This window comes from Heptranchias perlo, chromosome 14 (genome assembly GCF_035084215.1).
Source record: "Heptranchias perlo isolate sHepPer1 chromosome 14, sHepPer1.hap1, whole genome shotgun sequence".
Classification (NCBI taxonomy): domain Eukaryota; kingdom Metazoa; phylum Chordata; class Chondrichthyes; order Hexanchiformes; family Hexanchidae; genus Heptranchias; species Heptranchias perlo.
The window spans coordinates 42,247,126-42,266,005 of record NC_090338.1 but is presented as its reverse complement, the minus strand read 5'-3'; the positions used below and the strand labels follow the sequence as shown (position 1 = coordinate 42,266,005).

Here is an 18,880-nt window from a genome sequence, read left to right as displayed (position 1 = left end):
TGAAATATAATTAGATCAGACACTTTACTCAGTATCTGCTCAAATACAAACATTATTAAAGTGCTCAGTTTGTATGTATTCCAGTGGATTTACAAGAAACTTTGTTTTAAACTTACGGTTGCAATTGGTTACTTCGAACTTCTTGCTTTCCCAAAAAACTTCCTTTCAAACAGCTAATTTAATTAAAAACATAGCCTTGCATACACCACTTCTCAAATTGTTTTGTATTAGAAGAGCAGAGAGTGCATCTTACTAGCTTTTCCTAATTGTTTCAGGCACCCAGTTAAGGTAGCCTGTAGATCATAAAAAAAACTACCTGCATTAAGAATCCAATGAAATCCAAAAGTTATACAAGTGTTTCATCTTACATATGTATCTCTGAAAAGTTAATTCATTGCTCTTTTGGATTTGGCAGAGGAGCTTGCAGCTGCTTATGACCACTACAGAGACATGTCATTCAGGAGTCAGTTTACAGCATGTGTAATTCCATCCTTTTATTTCTGGAAAGAAATCTGCAAGCCTTACCACTGCAGGTCCATAAATATTCTTGAAATAAAATATGCTGTGTCATATACAACTGGTGCAATCAGTTATTAAAACTTCATGTGTTAAATATTTTAACAGAAATAAACCATGAAAATAATTCAGGATAGTTGCATGTCTATTTAACCATGGAACAGTTTCCATTTTATCAAATACCTACATCCCACATCTTAATGTAAATAATGTACTCTGGCATAGCTGCCATCAGATTGCGTGTTCTTTTGACTTTTCTTGTCTGAACGCATCTCAATTTGCACAAAAATTATGAAAGCATACTAGTGCTAGTTGGGTTTACAAAAGAACTTTCGTTTATGTCCTCAGAATACCAAAAAGCACCTCAAGTCCAATTAATTACTTTTGAACTGTAATGTTCAAATGTTTTGGGGTCCTTTGTGTTTCATTGCTGAAATAGTATAGTCACTATTTCTATTTTAGAGATGAGCAAGCAGCAGAGTTCACTTTCCAAAAAAAGTACAACGCATGATTTTTAAATCTTACTAAGACACAAAGTACTTGTCAACTCAAGAGTGTTCACTAATAAAGCCCTCAATGGATCCCCACACTCCTATCATTTCCCTGCTTCTGCAAACAATTCAAACATCATGTACTTATCAGTATCATGGGTAAGCTGTAGGTTTACACAACATTCTTTCACTTATTGATAGGTGTTCAAAATCATGAATGGTTTTGACAGAGTAAATAAGTAGAAACTGTTTCCAGTGGCAGATGGGTCAGTAATCAGAGGACACAGATTCAAGGTGATTGGCAAAAGAACCAGAGGAAAAAATGTTCACGCAACGAGTAGTTATGATCTGAAACACACTGTCTGAAAGGGTGGTGGTAGCAGATTCAATAGTAACTTTCAAAGGAAAATTGGATATATACTTGAAGGGAAAACATTTACAGGGCTATGGAGAAAGAGCAGGGGAGTGGGACTAATTGGATAGCTCTACCAAAGAGCCGACACAGGCGCGATTGGCCAAATGGCCTCCTTCTGTGCTGTTTCATTCTTTGAGGAATCTTACAACACCAGGTTATAGTCCAACAGTTTTATTTGAAAATCACAAGCTTTCGGAGCTTTCCTCCTTCATCAGGTGACGAAGGAGGAAAGCTCCGAAAGCTTGTGATTTTCAAATAAAACTGTTGGACTATAACCTGGTGTTGTAAGATTCCTTACATTTGTCCACCCCAGTCCATCACCGGCATCTCCACATCATTCTTTGAGGACATGATAAAGTATGCAAAACTGTTTTACACAACAGTGGCAGATTTATAAAATCCTGGAAAGTACAAGGGCTGAGAGGGAGTTTAACTTTCTTCAGAAAATAGATTTTTGAAGCTTTAATGCATTTTCCTGCATTTGGCAAAATACACTGGTCTAAAACACTAAAATGCCAAATATTTGGGACACTGTAACTGTGCAAGTTTTAGACTGTGATAAATAATGTATATAACAAGCTAAGGAGATAGCAGCTGCAAAAAGTATAATAGAAGAAGCTTTTAATAGTCTTAACAAATATGAAGGAGATGCAACTATGAAGGAGATATTTAAAAAAAGCATTAAATCCTTCTTTAGTATGTAAAAAGTTAATATGGCAATATTCAAATTCAAAGCTGAAGTGCCCACTTTTCTGTTTGCTCACTAAGAAGCACGTACTATATACTTCATTTTGCCTGCATAGTAATTAGTATTTGAAATGCATAATTTTCCATTTTCTGTGTCAGTGAAGCATTAAAATGCCAAATTTTATACTTCTAACTATCATGTTTCACCCATGAACACAAGCTACTCTGTTATAGGGCGGCTGTAGACACAAAGCATAGAAGTGGGACAGTGTGGTAATGAATCAGTTATAAAGCTTGCAGAAATGTTAGGAGTGAAATTTATCAAAATGAATGAGATCGCAAATTCTTTGAATCATATGGAACTCTTTTTGGCAATTGTGTACCCATAGAACCAAACTGCCTTTAATTTTGCATAAAATTAACATTACTACTTAGGGAGGTGATAAACATGGCTGCTGAGAAAACATAGAGTGAGAAAAGTTCACACTGATTTAAGGGAGGTGGCTTAGGAACATAGGAATTGCAAGATAAAAAAAGGCCCAGGTCCATCTAGTTCGCCTTCTACAATCCTGGTAGTCACATGATTAGTGAATAATTTCATTATCAATGGATCATTCAATCAATCTCTATCAATTAGTCTACAATAGAGCCAGAAATGACATGGAGGAAAACCCCATTGGTGGAGAGCTTGGGAACCATAGGTCCAAAGTCACCTTTTTCCTCCCAAGAATGCTACACTTACCACGTCATGTCGCAATTTACTCATGTACCGTATCCCAAAATGTTATTTTCGGAGACTAGCACAGTTGAGGCAAAGTAAATCTCCCTCTTTGTACGATTGCATTATTCTGACCTCAGAATGCTTAGTGCAGATTTCAGGTAGCCAAAGTGAAACAGCATTCTATTTTCCAGAATTGAGATCATTAACTAGCAGAAAATTCACAAATATATTACATGAGCATTTATTTATTTTTAATTGAAAATTTAAAATCAAGGACCAGTAGGTAATGATGTCTGCCTATTACTTTACTGGCAATAATTAAATCAGGCATTAGTAAAAACCAGAGATGATTCTTCAGCAACTCAAATTAAGCTGCAGGCCAAAGAGAATCATATTACAATGTTGTCCACAAGGTCATTTAGCATACTGAAGCCAATAGTCTACAGAAAAAGAAACCAACTCAATTCAAAATACATTACCTTTGTGCCAATATTTATTCATCACTTTAAATGGCTCTCTCCAGTTTCACCAGAACTGCACCTTAGTGTCATATTGCTTGAAATACGGGGCTTGATTTCAATTCCCAGGCGGGGATGCTGTAAAGTAAGTGGTGAGCCTGTCCGGGAGCAGCAGCAGCCTGGCTCAGCCGATTTTAACGTTCAGGCCTCAGTAGCATGTCACTTGCCAACTTCCCAACTAGAAGAGCCGGGAAGTCGACAGGAAGCAGCAGCCCGACCATTAGAATCAATCGGCAGGAGGCCACCACCGGGGACCCAAGGGTATGGTCCCCGGCACAAGGCCCAGAGGGACACTCCAGCTCCTCTTGGAACAAATTACAAGCAAATTAAAATAAATGTTAAAAGCTTTGTTGGGCCACTTCTGGCCATGGCTGCTCTACCTAGCAGGTTTTGCCTGGTGAGAAAGCCACCCTGTTAAGCCTCAAGTTAAAATGGCAGATCAGAGCCTAACAGCATCAGAATCCGATCTGCATATTTAAAGAGGATCCTCCCAGCATGGGGCAAGAGCCCACTGTCTCCAAACAACTCCAAAAGTTTGAAAAATTATATGCAGCATTAATTGGGCTAGTGAGTGCTTTTCACAGTTCATGTCGATACGGCCCAAAAATCTGCATGCTGCCATTATAATTTATTGAATTCCTAGTAAAAGGAAACATGACTTCATGAAAAATTCACTCACCTACTATTCTGCTTTACTACATCCCAAGTGACATTACAAGTTAAAAGAAAGTTATGAATTTTCCTTAAAAAAGTGAGGTGGGTAACTGTAAGCCCAGGACAGAGGAAGAGGAAATTATCCCAACATATTTAGTCAGCTTTATTTTGTCTTTGTAAAAGGAAGAAAACATTTTCTCAGATGAGTCCTACCCTTAAGCTGGTTTCTAAATAAGCAAAATATATCAGTAAATGAATGGTTAAGATGTAAAAAAAAATTGTTTTTTGGTATTATAAAAAAGGTCTACCTTGAATTACTTGTTTAAACATTTTTGCAGATTAGGAAATCCTATTTCATTTACCACAGATCATTGCCTCAAATAGTGACTACACTATCTCAGACACATTACAAAGTGTGGCATTGCATCAAGCAAGAGGTAATGTGCTTACTCAATAGGAGGTAAGAAAAACAAAAAAAAAGATTCACAAACTTCAATAGATGAAAATTGGTCAGGCTGTATAATGGGTGGCCAATCTGCTACTGTCCATTTTGAAATAGAATTTTACCCCAAATGTATCCAGTAAAATTGGTATTGACTGGAGTACATGCTGTAGCTCAAGGGACAAAGCATGATCCACAGTTCAGTGAGCTTAGCTTGGTTGAGTGTGTGCAAGAAAATTATATTCAAAAGCAACCTAAAATTTAATTTGGTGCGATATGCTCAAGCCAGCTTTTTCCAACAAAATTGTAAGCCATCTCCTTTACCAGTAAGATGTCACAGACAAAAGCATAGCCATTAGTCCCGAAGAATTACAACTAAAACAGCTATACCAAAAAGGGTAGCATTCAAAATCTTCTCAAACAATCCTGACTTCTCCAACTACCCTTTGTACCATATATTTTAGTATCAGTTTACGATCAATGTACAAGCTCTATTAAAGTACAGCCATGACTTCAGTTTTGTTTATGTGTGTTTATACAGATAATAGCACTGCAATTCCAAGAGAAAAAAAAATCATCCCTGGAGGAACGATCTTAAATCAAACAACGGTACATAAAACAGGCAAATGGCCCCTCCAGAACAAATTAATCAGTTTCAACGTTAAGATTTATTTTCAAATTAAGCCATTAGGTCAGCCATATCTGCACACAATGAAACATACCCCATTTAGTAATGCACAAGTATTGCACTAGCTATGAACTGCAAGAATCCTTTTAAGATTTCAGCAGGCCTAGCCCATGAGCCGTAGTTCCATTGTTACAGTATGAGGAAACTATTCTCCACAGGAAACAATGCCAAATTTGCCTCTTTACTTTAGCTAAAGAACAAACTAATGTACAACTAGTGTTTACCCAATGTCCACATAAGCCATACAATGATAAAACATGTCTACTCAATAAAATGATGTATATTCACAACACCAACTAAACATGCTCAATTTTTCTGTACACTAACAGCAGCCAGTTTGGAGCAAATATTGTGAATCATAGAAAGTTATGGCACAGAAAGAGGCCATTTGGCCCATAGTGTCCATGCCGGCCGAAAAAGAGCTATCCAGCTTAATGCCACTTTCCAGCACTTGGTCCATAACCCTGTAGGTTATGGCACTTCAAGTACCTTTTAAATGAGTTGAGGGTTTCTGCCTCAACCACCCTTTCACACAGTGAGTTCCAGACCCCCACCACCCTCTGGGTGAAAAAAATTCTCCTCAGCTCCCCTCTAATCCTTCCACCAATTACTTTAAATCTATGCCCCCTGATCACTGACCCCTCTGCTAAAGGAAATAGTCCTCCCTATCCACTCTATCTAGCCCAGTCATAATTTTATATACCTCAATTAAATATCCCCTTAGCCTCCTTTGTACCAAAGAAAACAACCACAGCCTTAGAATCTTTTCTCATAGCTGGGGTTGTTGAATAGGAAAGGGGAAGAAAGGGAGGATACATACACAAGCCATTTCTTTAACTGTCACTACTATGAATATGGTGCACTCAATTAATAAAATATCAATCCCAACTAGCAAAATAAAAACTTTTCTCTAAATTTGAATATCTAAACCTCTAATGCCTACCTGTTCGGCACAAATATCGATCTATATATCGATCTACACATTATTTTTCTGTTGAACTGTAGGTCTCTAAGGTTAGAAAGTCCAAATGTTGTTAGGTAAACACTGTGAGTTCGTAGAGGTCAGTGAAGAGGATGGAAGATATCTTTTCAGCATTGTGTTCCTGGCGAATCTCTTAACATCTCTATACTTCTTTTTGAAGTGCAACACAAGTGTGACAGACAAAATGTGTGCTAAATGTATCATTTTTGAAGTTTTAAATATTTTTTCAAATTTAACAGCAAATACTGTATATACACAATATATCCATATTGATTGTAGACAAGCAAGATAAAAATGATTGCAGATTACAAATTAATAAGACTTAATCTGTTCAAGCGTTCCGGGGATAAAGAGAGGTTAATACTAAACTGAAATTTAAAAAGGGAGGGATAAAATATGATAAAATAATAAAGATGATCATGAGGAATATAAGCATTAAAAATTAAAGGGTAGAACTGCTCAGGGATGAAGGAGTGAGTTTAATTGTGGAGATGAAGGTATGGCAGGGAAATTAAATGAATATTTTGCATTGGTTTATACAAATGATGGTTGAAGTGAAACTGCAGGTGTACTAGAGAAGGATAGGGAACAATTGTTAAAGCTAATTGTAGAAAAGGCATTCATTCTAAAAAAAAGTTAGCAGAACTCGAGAGAGATAAGTCGTGATAGCATTCATCGTAGGCTGTTGAAAGAAGTCAAAAGGAGATAGCAGAGGTTTTGGCCACAATTTTTCAGTAATCAAATATGCAAATTGTGCCATTGGACTGGAAAGTAACTAATAGAATATCTTTGTTCAAGAAAGGAAAGAGGAATAAACTGAGTAACAGTAGGGTCAGTTAGTTGAATGTTAGTTGTGGGTAAAAGTTTAGAATCCATAATTTAATAAAATAAGTGAGCATTTAGAAATGCATGGATTAATCAAGGGCAGGCAGCATGGATTTATTAAAGGCGAGTTGTGTTTGACAAATTTTACACAGTTTTTGAAGATGTGACTGATTGGAGAGATAAAGAGAATGCAGGAAATGTAGCAGCATGGATAGAAAGTTGGTTGATAGATAGTAAAGACAGTTAGGGCAAAAGGATGTTGCCAGAATTGGAGAAGGATTGGAGGTGGTATATGCTAATGGTCAGTGCTGGACCTACTTTTGTTCTGTGTACATGGATGATTTGTACTTCGACACAGTGAGCACAATCTCAATTTTCTGACAACACAAAAGTAGGGGTTTAGCAAACAGCGAGGACTGTAAATTTCTTCAGCAAGACATAGACTGGTTAGCAGAATGGGCAGGTGGGTGCTACATACAATTTAATCTAGATAAGTATGAAGTAATACATTTTGGAATTAAAAACAAGGAATGGGAGTATACATTCAATGGAAAGACTACAAAAAATGTGGATTAACAGAGACCCATGGGTCCAAATACATAATTCCCTGAAAGTGCAAGTCGATAAAGCCAGAAAAAAGTCCAACAGCATTTTGGGTTTCATCAATAGGTGCGTTGAGCACAAGAGTAAAGGAATGATTAATTTATACAAAGCACTGGTTAGACAACTGCATGCAGTTTGGGACATCCCATTAGAAAAAGGACATTAAAGTCATAAAGAGCATACAGCATAGATTCACCAGGATGATGCCGAGGATGAGAAACTATTGTTATGAGGACAAACTTGAGATGTTGGGATTATTTCCACTGGAGCAGAGAACGCCAAGAGGAGATGTAATTAAGGTTTTTAAAATTATGAAGGGTTCCGATAGAGCGAATAGGGAAAGACTATTTCCCCTGTTGGGAAGTCAGTGACGAGCAGTCATCAATTTAAGGCCATCACTAAAAGAGGAAAGGAGTTAGGAGAAATGTCTTTACACAGAGAGTGCTGTTGAAATGCTTTGCCATAGGCAGTAGTTGCGGCAGAGACCATTGTATCCTTATTTATTATTTTGAACAGTGGAAGATATAGGACTGTGCAATGAGGACAGGGATATGGGATTCGTTTTGGATTGCTCTGGCAAAGAACCAGAGACACTGGGTCAAATGGCCTCCTTCTGTGTTGTACACTTCTATAATTCTAATTGACATCAGGAGTTAAAGTACATAATCTCAATTGATCAGGTTAAGATTTCCAAAGTGTTTTTTTAAACTTTTTCTTTAAGTGGCTCTTTAATGGAGAGGATTAATACTTTGCTATTTTCTTGTGATTCATAGTTGAATTGGATACCCCTTTATATTACAGAGAGAGTAGAAAGCAGGCTTGTATGGGTAGCTGAGCACGCAGAAGGAAATGAATGGCACCATGCACTCACAGTAGAGCATCACTTTAATTACATTACAGTGTTAGCACCGAAGTTGGGACTGCAGGTGCTGATGGCAACACCGGCATGCACCTTAAGGGCTGGAAGGATTCCCAATCTTAACTGGAGGATCATGAGCAAAGGGAGCAACAAAAAAGAAAATTAAGGGGGAGAATTATCCATGCTACTACCAAACAATATATAGAGTGGCATTGGAAGCGATTAGTGGTATCAAAATGTGGTACTGGAGAATTAAACAGTGAAGAAGAGTGGGAAACGAAAGATGAGAATGGCAACGAATAGCTGCTTTAAAAGTCAGTTAACTATCCTACTGAACATATTAAATATCCAATGTAGTACAGCTGTTTTACCTGCGCTTGATTCATAAAATCAGTGCACAAATATATTACTATTGTATCTGCACAAAGCATGCACATGCAGAGGTTCTACCTTTCATGATCAAAAAGTTCTGCAAAATTGATCAATTGATTTGGCCCAATAAGTTGGGTTAACTTAAAATATTGTGATGGTATTTACGGTATATTTTACCTCATATGGACATGCTTTGAAGTGCTCTCATCAATTATGTTGAGTAATATGGCTTCACTTGTAGAAATGGATCAGAATCATTAAGTCAAACCCAAGTAGGAGCTGTATCATTGAATACTGTACAGTACTTGTCCGGAATTTCTCATTTTAGTGCTCGAGGTGATTTAATTTGCTTAGAGGTATTACTGTGTGTATTGGAGCATGGCCAAAATATCTAACAGCTGAAGTCACAATCTGTGCTGGCATATTCTTTTTAAACCGTGGAGAGATTTTTGAAGTTACTCTGCTATGGAAGAGACAGGATTTTTATTTTTAAAAAGACTTACAATGGATAGCCTTCTATTCGAAAACCACCATGACAAAGCATGCTGGCTAGCAACCTTCAATTCTTGCAGAATAAAAACTTACTTGGACGAATCGATAGTTCAGTTTTGCAGAACTTTTTGATCATGGTGCTCTTAAAAATATCACTAAACTTTGGCTAACCATCGTGTATCTAGGGCATGACACACTATTGGCATCATATATTTTTAAATAACTAGATTTAACTACAGCTCCTTCACATTAGGACATAAATATTAATAACAGACTTCAAATTTAATCATCTTCACTTTTCCTAACATTCTAAAATTAATTTTTTAAAATAATTCTTAAATAAATTGCACACCATATTAGCAAACCACTCGTGGGAAAGAGACTTTTGGTATTGTGACAACTCATGCTGTAACTGGTAGTCAACCTAGGGTTATATTTTGAGATATTTCACATAGCTAACAAGCTCTTAACTATTGGTTCAATTTCCCCTCATTATTTTCTTAAATTTTACTGGTTTGCAAATGGAACTCTAAGCTCATATTCTTTGCTTTTAAAATCCACACGGGAGCATTTGTTGGCTCAAAGAATTACAAAGTCATCACGTAGGTTAACCAACAGTTTTCAGGCCAATCACATTAGCAATTACTGCATAAATTTTGTTATTTAATAAACCAATTCCATTACCACTTAAAATAACATTTTTCTCAAACACCAAAATTAAATCATATTAAGTTTATTTCAATTTTTTTTTTAAAAAAAGCTTTTGAAAGCACCACACAAACTGAATTTCGGTCTGAATATACCCCTTAAAGAAATTCTTGCATATATTCCGTAAGTGTATTTTTTTTAATTTCCCATTTTATTGTTTTTCATAGTGGAGGGTAGCAAATGTTGTGCCTTTGTTTAAGAAGGGTGGCAGGGAAAAGTCTGGGAACTACAGACCGGTGAGCCTGACATCTGTAGTGGGTAAGTTGTTAGAGGGTATTCTGAGAGACAGGATCTACAGGCATTTGGAGAGGCAGGGACTGATTAGGAACAGTCAGCATGGTTTTGTGAGAGGAAAATCATGTCTCACGAATTTGATTGAGGTTTTTGAAGGGGTAACCAAGAAGATAGATGAGGGCTGTGCAGTAGATGCGGTCTACATGGACTTTAGCAAAGCCTTTGACAAGGTACCGCACGGCAGGTTGTTACATAAGGTTAAGTCTCACGGGATCCAAGGTGAGGTAGCCAATTGGATACAAAATTGGATTGACGACAGAAGACAGAGGGTGGTTGTAGAGGGTTGTTTTTCAAATTGGAGGCCTGTGACCAGCGGTGTGCCTCAGGGATCGGTGCTGGGTCCGCTGTTATTTGTTATTTATATTAATGATTTGGATGAGAATTTCAGAGGCATGGTTAGTAAGTTTGCAGATAACACCAAGACTTGTGGCATTGTGGACAGTGAAGAAGGTTATCTAGGAATGCAACGGGATCTTGATAAATTGGGCCAGTGGGCCGATGAATGACAGATGGAGTTTAATTTAGATAAATGTGAGGTGATGCATTTTGGTAGATCGAATCGGGCCAGGACCTACTCCGTTAATGGTAGGGCGTTGGGGAGAGTTATAGAACAAAGAGATCTAGGAGTACAGGTTCATAGCTCCTTGAAAGTGGAGTCACAGGTGGATAGGGTGGTGAAGAAGGCATTCAGCATGCTTGGTTTCATTGGTCAGAACATTGAATACAGGAGTTGGGATGTCTTGTTGAAGTTGTACAAGACATTAGTAAGGCCACACTTGGAATACTGTGTACAGTTCTGGTCATCCTATTATAGAAAGGATATTATTAAACTAGAAAGAGTGCAGAAAAGATTTACTAGGATGCTACCGGGACTTGATGGTTTGACTTATAGGGAGTGGTTGGATAGACTGAGACTTTTTTCCCTGGAGAGTAGGAGGTTTAGGGGTGATCTTATAGAAGTCTATAAAATAATGAGGGGCATAGATAAGGGAGATTGTCAAAATCTTCTCCCAAAGGTAGGGGAGTCTATAACGAGGGAGCATAGATTTAAGGTGAGAGGGGAGAGATACAAAAGGGTCCAGAGGGGCAATTTTTTCACTCAAAGGGTGGTGAGTGTCTGGAATAAGCTGCCAGAGGCAGTAGTAGAGGCGGGTACAATTTGGTCTTTTAAAAAGCATTTGGACAGTTACATGGGTAAGATGAGTATAGAGGGATATGGGCCAAGTGCAGGCAATTGGGACTAGCTTAGTGGTATAAACTGGGCGACATGGACATGTTGGGCCGAAGGGCCTGTTTCCATGTTGTAAACTTCTATGATTCTATAGTCCTTTACTGTTTACTTTAATGCATCGCTGAGAGATATGAATACACTATACAACATAGATCAACTGGCACAAACGACTGCCAAGGACAAATGGTTCTTCATAGTAGGGAAAAGCCTGACAAAATATGTGGAGAAAAAGCCATTCTGCCCATCAAGCCTATTAGCTCTATAGCTCTGATACAATTTGCACTAATATTCACATCTGACCAGGTACATACCCAGAGGACTCCTCCATTGTCTGAACAATTGCCATGTTCTGTGGAGAATCTGGTTTATTTATTCTTTCACATATAACCCTCAACCTGATGCTTAAATAGATATTTTATTACTTAAAACAAAAAAAGTTAAGCTACATGGAATCCATGCAACAAATCCACAATTCTATGGGGAGGAAAAATATTTATTTTTAATGGTCATATTAGTCATGTGAAATCTATTATAGAGGGCCAGTTCTACTGCTCACCATCCCTGGGACTGAGTGACATATGAACACAGCATGAAGAAAGTAAGTTAACTGTACCAGCCCAAGCTACAAAATTATGTGCATTGGTCCCAGTTTGTTTACCAATCCACAATTCAGATTTCTTCTTTTCAACATTTTCAAGGTAATTATTAGCAATATGGAAAACTGGCTTCAGCTCAGCCCAGAAAGGTCTTCTATTTAATTCACATCTTTATACTAAAACTAGAAAAGGCACTTTAAAAGACAAGAGTGCACAAGGCGGCATGGTGGAGAGGTAGATAGAGAGAGAGAGAGGTAGGTAGAGGGATCGAGAGGGAGAGGGAGAGGGAGAGGGATCGAGAGGGAGAGGGAGAGGGAGAGGGATCGAGAGGGAGAGGGAGAAGGAGAGGGATCGAGAGGGAGAGGGAGAAGGAGAGGGATCGAGAGGGAGAGGGAGAGGGAGAGGGATCGAGAGGGAGAGGGAGAGGGAGAGGGATCGAGAGGGAGAGGGAGAGGGAGAGGGATCGAGAGGGAGAGGGAGAGGTATCGAGAGGGAGAGGGAGAGGGATCGAGAGGGAGAGGGAGAGGGAGAGGGATCGAGAGGGAGAGGGAGAGGTATCGAGAGGGAGAGGGAGAGGTAGAGCGATCGAGAGGGAGAGGGAGAGGTAGAGGGATCGAGAGGGAGAGGGAGAGGTAGAGGGATCGAGAGGGAGAGGGAGAGGTAGAGGGATCGAGAGGGAGAGGGAGAGGTAGAGGGATCGAGAGGGAGAGGGAGAGGTAGAGGGATCGAGAGGGAGAGGGAGAGGTAGAGGGATCGAGAGGGAGAGGGAGAGGTAGAGGGATCGAGAGGGAGAGGGAGAGGTAGAGGGATCGAGAGGGAGAGGGAGAGGTAGAGGGATCGAGAGGGAGAGGGAGAGGTAGAGGGATCGAGAGGGAGAGGGAGAGGTAGAGGGATCGAGAGGGAGAGGGAGAGGTAGAGGGATCGAGAGAGAGAGGGAGAGGTAGAGGGATCGAGAGAGAGAGGGAGGTAGAGGGATCGAGAGAGAGAGGGAGGTAGAGGGATCGAGAGAGAGAGGGAGGTAGAGGGATCGAGAGAGAGAGGGAGGTAGAGGGATCGAGAGAGAGAGGGAGGTAGAGGGATCGAGAGAGAGAGGGAGGTAGAGGGATCGAGAGAGAGAGGGAGGTAGAGGGATCGAGAGAGAGAGGGAGGTAGAGGGATCGAGAGAGAGAGGGAGGTAGAGGGATCGAGAGAGAGAGGGAGGTAGAGGGATCGAGAGAGAGAGGGAGGTAGAGGGATCGAGAGAGAGAGGGAGGTAGAGGGATCGAGAGAGAGAGGGAGGTAGAGGGATCGAGAGAGAGAGGGAGGTAGAGGGATCGAGAGAGAGAGGGAGGTAGAGGGATCGAGAGAGAGAGGGAGGTAGAGGGATCGAGAGAGAGAGGGAGGTAGAGGGATCGAGAGAGAGAGGGAGGTAGAGGGATCGAGAGAGAGAGGGAGGTAGAGGGATCGAGAGAGAGAGGGAGGTAGAGGGATCGAGAGAGAGAGGGAGGTAGAGGGATCGAGAGAGAGAGGGAGGTAGAGGGATCGAGAGAGAGAGGGAGGTAGAGGGATCGAGAGAGAGAGGGAGGTAGAGAGATCGAGAGAGAGAGGTAGAGAGATCGAGAGAGAGAGGTAGAGAGATCGAGAGCGAGAGGTAGAGAGATCGAGAGCGAGAGGTAGAGAGATCGAGAGCGAGAGGTAGAGAGATCGAGAGAGAGAGGTAGAGAGATCGCGAGAGAGAGGTAGAAAGATCGAGAGCGAGAGAGGTCGAGAGGTAGAGAGAGAGGTAGAGAGAGAGAGAGAGAGAGAGAGGGGCTGCTGGGGTGGAGGGCATCATTTGTCCAACATAAAAGGCAGTATTTTTTTGAAATGCAGTGTTTTAATACCCTCACAGACCACATTAGGCTTTTGCAACAGTCCAAATTCAGGTTGTACAATGCAATTATAAAATTCTTTCCTGACTGGAAGATTTATAGACTTTAATTAAAACAAATTCCAGAACTTAAATCATTGTGATAATATGAGTAATGGCACCAGTCAAAACACAGATGCCAAATACACCTTAAACTAAGTTATGCAAAAACAAGCACATAAATGGGATCAAGTACAAATATGGAAGCACCATAAACATGCATCCACAAGGACAAATCCTTCCAATAATTTGATTTCTGAGTAGACCTATATGGAGTTGTTATTCTGCTTCTCTCAATGCTTAAACCCTTGCCCATATCTGGTCATGATAAATTAATCTTCCTTGCACTTAAAGATTGAGGATAGATCAGTAAAAGAACTTAATCCATAAAAATACCCAGATTTCTTACACTGTAGTTCAAAAATAAACTTTACAGTAGTAATTCTGTGAAACAATAGGACAATTAATAAAATATTTGCTTGCAAGCAATTCTATAGCAATAACCTTTTAAAACCTCCAGAGACTTATTCATCCAAAAATAAATACTATAGGCTAAAATGGTGGTACTTAAAAGAGCGAAACTTTTACTTCGCCATAATTTAAAGCCATAATCTTGAAGAATCGTTAAAACAAGATTAAAAATCAAGTACACAAACGTTTCTGGAGAGAATTGTAACTGATATTCTAATATGTGCTGAATTAAGGACATGTTTTAAGTTCTACTATAAACTTTTGTCTCGGACTAGAATATATTTGCTATTCGACCTAAATTAAACCGGACTTTAGGTGATCATGACCTCATCTGGTCCGTACAAAGAAAAGTGAAGAGACTCCTGGCAGTCTCCTCAAAGAAGCCGGATCAGTTTACACTGTTAGTGCTCAGTACAGTTGGAAGCTTCAGTCTTTCAACTAATCCTTTCGCATTCCTGATATGCAAGAATCACTCTGGAATGCGTTTTCGATTCTGGGATTTGAAGATACCATTTTGTATCACACCACCACCCCGTGTTACAATAACTTACTTTACGTTCCTTCACACAGTGAGGAAAGTCGCCAGTTGTTGAGTCTCAAACACAAAAACGCTCGTAGGGCTGATTTCACGGTTTTATATTAAAAAACGTGAATCCATGTGGGGGTTACAGCTGAACCAGGACCGATTTAACGTCCTGCCTCCGCCTTCCAAACACTAAGCAACAGCGGCACTCAGTATAGTACAGGGCGCGCTTTGAAGTTCTGCAGGAGTGGTTCCATACATTAAATCTCAAATCCAAATACGTGCAGTAAATGTGTCCTCCTGGCTGCTGCTGTGGGGTAGCTCGTTCTAACAGAACGACTGTTTATAACACAAGCCTTTTCCTGATTTCATCACTAATAACTTTTTTTTAAAAAACAAAAAACACAGGTAACAAGTCGAGAGGAAGAAATATCTGACCACCCCCTCGGTTGTTCTCGCTCACCCTGGACATGGTTAAAGGCGTGTTGAAGTCCTTTCCTCCCTGCAGTCTAAAACCCCACGGAGCCGGTCCTTCCAGGGTAATCTTGTACAAGTCCATCGTCGCTGGAGAGGTTTGTGTTTGATGAAAACAAAATGAAAACAGAAAGAAAGAACGCTTTTTTGTTTGTTTGTAAACTTTTTGGAAGGGGGGTGCAGGAGGCAATTGGAGATTAGGGGGGGAAAAAAAAAGAGAGCGCGATCCCCGTGCGAAGTAAAGGAGAAAGAGGGAGGTAGATCCGTGCCGCTGTAGCCACTCACTTTATTCTGGAGAGAATGACAGCTTTGCACTTCCAGGCTATATAAGGCGTGTAAAACTACACCAACAATTTCAGCACTTTTTATGACTCACGCCAGGGAATTCAAACGCCACACAACACGTCATTGCCATTTCCCGTCCAGTTTTTAAGAAACTGAACCAAAAAGAAAAAAACTATATAAAAGAGAAAGCACAGCAATATTTTCTACTGAAAACACACGCTGTTTAGTTTATGGAGAACAGGTCACACTGCTGTAGTATTTCAGTAAACTGCGTAAAAGTTTTGGGAGTTTACAACTAAAAACAGCCAAACCCCGATGAATGTCAAACTCTCCTTGCTCAAGTATGCCTGCATTAGTTGTGCGGACGTTTTAATCTAACAGTTTTCAGTGATCTCACTTTTAATAAACAGAAGAAATGATGAGAAACTTTCCTGTGGTGAAATTCCAAGCGATTCGTGATACAACATGGCCCATTATCAGGGCAGAATTGCATCATAGGAAACCCCCAGGAAAAGGGCGCACCTAAAACATGACCGACAAGGTTTGATGGACAACTACCATAATTTTCTGCTGAACGACCGGTGATTGCTCTCATAGCAAAACACTACCAGTTTCCTTAAAACCAAACTTCACTCATCGAGCACAAAACATCACACCCAGCAGCCTCGGTCCTAACGAGGAGTAATAAACATTAACAGGCGTGTCTAATAAACACATGGGGGCACGTGTATACGAGTTGGGACACTGAGATCATATCCCAGCTAAAGAGTCAGAACTAAACGCCATCTGTGCGACCGAGTGCAGCTAAAGATTGGCCAAGGAAATTAAGAGAAAACAGATTCCACATAAAATATAGCGAAGTTTGTGCATTAAAAATAATGGCCTAGATTTTGCTGTAGCAGGGCATCTAATGGCATCTGCTGTTAGTTAGACTCGCCTTTGCAGGTTTTTAATTTTTTTGAGTGGCAAGTTGTTGAAAGTGCGAGTGCAAGGGAAACAGAAACACTCAGGCATCTCCAACCAGAGTGAACAGGGCAAGCAACTGTGTATCTCCTTAACCAATGAGATTGAAGTATTGAGATATAAACAGAGGATCAATGGAGAAGGAGGGTAAAGATAGGGGGCTCGAATTTAGCAGGCCTGCGGGTTCCCAGCGGGTGGTCCTCCGGGAGCATCGAAAACGCGGACGGCGAAATTAGTGGGTTGCCCACGCGATCGTAGCAGGCAACACACTAATAGGAATCAATTACCTGCTCCTCCGGGGTCCACGGCGCGGGCCTGCGCGTCGGTCGGGCTGCGCATGCGCAGTACGATCTGTCAGCTGGAGGCTCTCTAGTTAAAGGGGCAGTCCTCCACTGACAGATGCTGCAACCAATGGGACAAATTGCAGCATGGAACAGCCCAGGGGGAAGGCTGCTCCCAGTTTAATGATGCCTCACCCCAGGTATCATCAGATGGGGTGAGGAGGAGGGGGAGGACACAGATCTTCCCCCCGGCGGGCGGGAGGAAGCGGCCTGCCTCTGCCACCAAGAAGGCCTGGCTCGAGGTGACAGAGGGGGTCACCTGCACCACCAACATATGGCCCACCTGCATACAGTGCAGGAGGCGCTGCAATGACTGCAGTAGGTCAGCCGCAGTGAGAACATGAAGTCTTTCCCCTACACTCCGTCTGCCACGACACTGCCCCCACCCCACATCTCCTTCGGCACCGCCAACACTATTCTGTCACATCACCCTTCATACCCACTCAAACCCCATCCTCATCTTACCTCCACCTACTCACCTCGCCAGTACTCATCCTGCCACTAACACGCAACCCAATCCTCATACAATCTCATTGCTCCATCCCATACTCACCCTCCCGTGCATCTCCCTCACGGCCAGCCTCACTCAACCTGCCACCACCTGTGCTGCAGCCACAGGGCATGCATCACATATGTGCAGTAGGCAGCGTAAGGCAAACGTGTCGTCAGCATGAAGGGGGTGCGCAAGGGTGTCTGAGGATTTGTCATGGGTGTTACCTATATTGAATTTCAGAGCAACAAACAGCACACATTATATTGACACCACCACTGCCATGTCTCCGCGAATCCTGTCAGTTGTGTCCAATAATGGCCGCTCCTGGGTATCACTATGAGGACCCACCACTGATGCCACCCATCGTGTTACTGCAGAGTAGGTGCAGGTGTATTTGCAGGGCTCGTCCGCGCAGACGACTGAGAGACATCGGCGGTGTAGCCGGCTGCACCCTGGAAGGATGCGGAGGAGAAGGTGTGGAGGGCAGTGGTGACTTTGCCAGCGACAGGTAAGCAGTTGGTGCTGGGGCCAGCCAGGAGCAGCTCGGCATGAAAGAGGCTGCAGATCTCCACGACTACATGTCGAGCGAATCTGCGCCTCCCTGTGCACTGCTGCTCGGAGAGGTCCAGGGAGCTGCGCCTCGGTCTGTGGACCCTGTGGCGAGGGTAGTGCCCTCTGCGATGCGTCTCTCTCTGCGGTAGCCCTCCCTCCTGCTGTGCAGGTGGGCGTGCAACAACACCGTGTTGGGGGGATCCACGTCTCTGCGGCGGACGGCGTGGACTGCGAGGCTGCTGGTGCTGGTCATGCTCTTCGTCCTCCGAGGGTCTCCACACACCACCCAACTGGCAGGTGTTGGTCTGAGGGGTTGTGCAGGGTAGGTGTGTGGTTCCTTGGACTGGGGCTGCGGTTTCGTGTTGGTCTGTCCTCTGGCTTGGCGGGGGGTGGTGGAGGGCAGGGGTTGCCCTATGTGACGCGGTGGCCTCCTGCGTGGGTGAGGGCTCTCCCCCGTGGAGCACACCTTGGCACCTGCCACAGGCTGCTGGCTGCAACACGCCTGGTTGGAGGGAGACTGTTTCCCCCAGTGTGGGAAACTCACTGCCTTGAACCTAAAATCCCACACTTCCTCTTTTGACAGCTGCTTCAGCTCATTAACTGACCACAACGAGCAAGTTAAGTACTCTCAAGTGGAACCCCGCTGGCTTTAATTGCCTGCGGGATTCCCACCAGCGGGGCTTGCGCGCGCAGCCCCGCACGTCAGCGCGGTACCCGGAAGTGGCCGGGATTTCGTCGCGATCCGGTCATGTGACCGGAGATCGGGATTTTCGGGGCCCCCCCGGTGGAAACCCGC

General features: G+C 42.0%; 1 protein-coding gene across 2 annotated transcripts in view; it reads right to left on the bottom strand.

The window, feature by feature from the left end:
* The window catches only part of pdlim7 (PDZ and LIM domain 7), a 134,047-nt gene extending 118,277 nt beyond the window's left edge, over positions 1-15,770 (bottom strand). Inside the window, exon 1 of one of the 2 annotated variants that reach the window (XM_067996346.1) lies at positions 15,440-15,770. In XM_067996346.1, the coding sequence (XP_067852447.1) occupies positions 15,440-15,535 (96 nt within the window). In that variant the 5' untranslated portion in view covers positions 15,536-15,770. The remainder of the gene's footprint in view (positions 1-15,439) is intronic. The other variant, XM_067996347.1, reaches the window with a different exon arrangement.
* Positions 15,771-18,880: the final 3,110 nt, after the last annotated feature.